Raw genomic sequence first — 3,869 nt, forward strand, 5'->3', positions numbered from 1 at the left:
CTGATAGATTCAAATTATTTTGTTGCATTAAAGAAAAATAAAATCTGTTGCAGGTGGGATAAATGATTTAGTTCCAGTTTGTTCATGACCTTGAAATCTTGCCTGTTGTAAAAGTTCTTACAGGCATAGATCTGCATGCTAGATAGAAGCTCCTTCTTTTTTTGTGGCAGCAAAAACACATTACTGCCACCTACAGGGCTGGAGGAAAAATAAATAAAGAGTCTTCGTTCATGGATCAAATATGGAGGGAAGTTCTCATTTCGGATGTTAACCCTCAGTCCCTCAGTGAGGTCTAGAAGCACAAGATCTATATCCAGCCATTCAGCATAGATCTATGCTACATGGCTGTACATCTTATTTTGGTATTTGACTAATTAGAAGAGCCCTTGAATGATATAATACCTAAAGAAAATTAAGAAGGAAAAAAAGTTAAAAATCTAATTGTAAAGTTAAAAAGTGAATAAGTCTATTTAACAATTATATTTAGGTTTATAAACTAAAAAATCTAAGTGCCAATATCAGCATTAAAGCCTCGAAGGTTAAGTTGGACCAAAAAAATAAAGAAAAAATATGTTTCTTTCACTCTCAGAGTGTTTTTTTTTATTTATTTCTTCTAGAAGCACTCTTGTCATTTTTCTTAATAAATTCAGGCTAGTTGGCGTTTCTTCTTATTACATTATAATTAATTTTTGCCTTCAAAATATCCAGATTTTTTTTACAAAGGTAAAATTAAATTCCAATAACTCTATTGAGTTCGCTATAAAGTGTTAAATGAGGAGTTTCATCAGCAGCATCTCTGGATGGAAAACGACCCGAGGAGAACGGCGGCGGCGGCGAACCAGGAACCAGCGCCGCTTGCTTTCATTTAGCTGTGAAGTTGGAACTCAGGGATGAGAGATAAATAAAAACAGAGTTGCTTTTCCAGAGTTGCTTTTTTTTTGGGTTCCTTTTATAGAACCGGTTTGGTTTCCCTCTAAGTGGGAACCGACCCGCAGCCTCGTCATTACGTCACTTTAGGACGACTCATCCAGTCCGGCTTTGGTTGACGTTTCTGCAGAACCCGCCGGGAAACGTGTGCATGAAAGATTTCAAGACCAAATGAAAATAAAAGTTTCTACTGCAGCTATGTTTTAAATGTTAGGCTGAAAATTTACCTTTAGGCCTCTTTCTGGAAAAAAAATAATAAAAAGGAAACTACTTCCTGCTTTTATACTTCAGCCACTCGTGCCAGTCATGTTTTTATTTACTAGTACTTTCCAATCACTACAGTAACTGCTGCTATAATCAGTTTGAACCATTGATTGAGTCATTTTCTACTCTGCTTACAATCTATAGTCAGGAAATGCGGTTATATAACAACAATAATCATAATTTACCAGCAGGAGGTCATTAGGAGGTTATTTTGGTTTTATCTCTGGTCACAACTGGACGGATCAGAACAGCCAACTGGTCCAAACGGGGAACGGACCAAACATTTTCCAAATAATACATCGTTAAATCAGATTATGCATGTGATTGGAGCGTTTTATTGTCATCGTCAGAATTAATCAGGCATATCTTAGAACCAGGAGACAGACTGTAATAAAAGGGGTAGAAAATGAGTTTGAACTGGTCTGAAATCACATGGAGGTGGGAAGAAGGAGCCAAGGACCCTCAGCAGGTCATTCTGCTCCCAACAGGGAAATCATCTCATCCACGTCTTTGAAAAACTGCAGGAAAGTAGCTGCCTAGAATATGTTTTTAAATACATAGAAAAAGACCATAAAAGGCTTCAATCTCAGATGCAATTTAACATAAAAGTACATTAATTATTATTAAAGCTCTTTTGGTTAAATGTGGCTCAGATTTATAAGATTCAGATTTTATTAAACATGTTGGCTGAAGCATTTCTACGATAAAAATCAGTTTTTCTCTGATTTTTTTTTCCATTTCCTGTGTGTTTGTGTGATTAACCAGCCAATCAGAGATCAGAATCAATTAAAGGAAACAGCCTGGATCCTCTCTAGCTGCTGATCAGAGCATCTCTATCTGTGGGAAATGAAATATTAATTAAATTTAAAGCTTAATAATAACGTAGTTAAGTCTTTATGTTTTCATTCCTCTAATTATGAAAGGATTTTTAGCAAGTTGTTCAATCAATCAGGGGTTATAAAATGTAAACATGACATTTTCCTTTTTTTTAAAGTCTAACAGAAACTTAACAGCAGATTTTTACACGTTATATTTTTAGATATGTTTGTGTTTTTAAAGTTTAAGAAGAGACGCTGACATTTGGAGTATGTTTTATAAATCCAGATTTAAATAACATTTAAAACATCTCCAATCATACTAAATCGTATCAAAAGTCGTTACGACTCTGGTTTTTGAAAATTGTACGGAAGATTAATTAATATCTCATTATTTAATTATATAATTATATAAATTATATTTAGATATTTTGGTGTTTTTAAGGTTTAGGGAGAGATTACAACATTTGATGTTTCATAAATCCAGATTTAAATCTATTTATTACACATAAATATCTCCTTTAAAGGAATTTAGTTACTTAAAAGAGAAAGTTATGATCTATAAAGTGTGGAGGAAATTATATTTGGACATTAAAATAAAAAAAATTAGGACAAATAATAAATGAGGATAAATAAATAAAATAATAAATTTAGGGAAACCATTAGTAGGCATGTTGATGCAGCTGGTTGTGGAGTTTTAATGGTGATATTAGAGGAGAGGACAGAAACAGGAACAATTCACGGATTAGTTCACGGCTGGGTTATCCTGCGATGAGGAACAAAACGTGGCCGAGGCTACCCGAACCGAGGCCACCCGAACCGAAGCTACCCGAACCGAGGCTCTCCGAACCGAAGCTCTCCGAACCGAGGCTCTCCGAACCGAGGCTCTCCGCTCCCAGCCCGGTTAATCGGCAGGTTGTAAGTTTCCGGGCCGCCGCGCAGCGCCAGGAGGCCGATGGGAGCAGGAACCGGGCGGACTGGGTGTGCCGACCGACAGCAGACTGTTTATTCCAGCGCTGCTCAGCAGATGTGGAAACTTTCCCGTCCTTCTGATCGCCTCCCTGCCCCGGACCCCCCCACCCTCCCTCCGTCGGTAAAGTTGTTGGCGGTGAAGCCAAAGCGGCGCCCGGTTACCTTTGATAACGTTGCTGTAGATCGTCCCTCTGAAGTCATCCCGGGCTTGCTGGTCGAAGTCCTCGCCGTGGATGATCCGCATTTGTTTGAGGAAAGTCGACTTGCCGCTCTCGCCCGCGCCCAGCAGCAGGATCTTCACCAGCCGCTTCACGTAGGTTTTCTCCCGGGAAAGAGTTTTATCGATCGCCCTGGACTTTCGGGTCTGCTCCGCCTCGCCGGCATTGAGCAGGCAGGCGGGTAGACAAACTTTTAACACGGACCTGGACGGCAGGAAATCCGCCATGTTCGCACTAACTTCATCGATGCTAATTTGCTGCGCGTTCTCGCGATGCGCGGGCACGGGACCAAGCCCCTTCCCTAAACTCAGGAAGTAACCGCTCCTGCCGTCCATCTGACGGCCTGCAAACAGGAAAAAACAGATGATTTACATCGAAAACATCTCACAGTCTCTTCAGAAACAGATATTATACAGAAACGGACACACTAGAAACAACGGAATGCATAAACAATTGCTAAACTTTCAATAAATCCGAGTTTTCAAGTGACAATCGCGCCCCCTGCTGGAGAATGTTTTTTTATTTCAAAACTTTATTAATCCCAAACGCAAGACAATATAACAAGACACACCTGAAAACTGCATTTTATCATGTGTAACTAAGCAACTATAACTACTTTATCAAAATAAAAGCAAACAAAGATTATAAAGAATAAAGGACTGATTTAAGAATA

General features: G+C 38.9%; 1 protein-coding gene across 1 annotated transcript in view; it reads right to left on the reverse strand.

Annotated features, from left to right (window-relative positions):
- Positions 1-3,546, reverse strand: part of LOC107102520 (guanine nucleotide-binding protein subunit alpha-13-like) — a 33,183-nt gene extending 29,637 nt beyond the window's left edge. Inside the window, exon 1 of the mRNA XM_015401862.1 lies at positions 3,141-3,546. Within this exon, the coding sequence (XP_015257348.1) occupies positions 3,141-3,531 (391 nt within the window). The 5' untranslated portion in view covers positions 3,532-3,546. The remainder of the gene's footprint in view (positions 1-3,140) is intronic.
- Between the last annotated feature and the right edge of the window lie 323 nt (positions 3,547-3,869).

The sequence above is a fragment of the Cyprinodon variegatus genome, unplaced genomic scaffold, assembly GCF_000732505.1.
Source record: "Cyprinodon variegatus isolate N-32 unplaced genomic scaffold, C_variegatus-1.0 Scaffold1268, whole genome shotgun sequence".
In the NCBI taxonomy this organism is placed as follows: domain Eukaryota; kingdom Metazoa; phylum Chordata; class Actinopteri; order Cyprinodontiformes; family Cyprinodontidae; genus Cyprinodon; species Cyprinodon variegatus.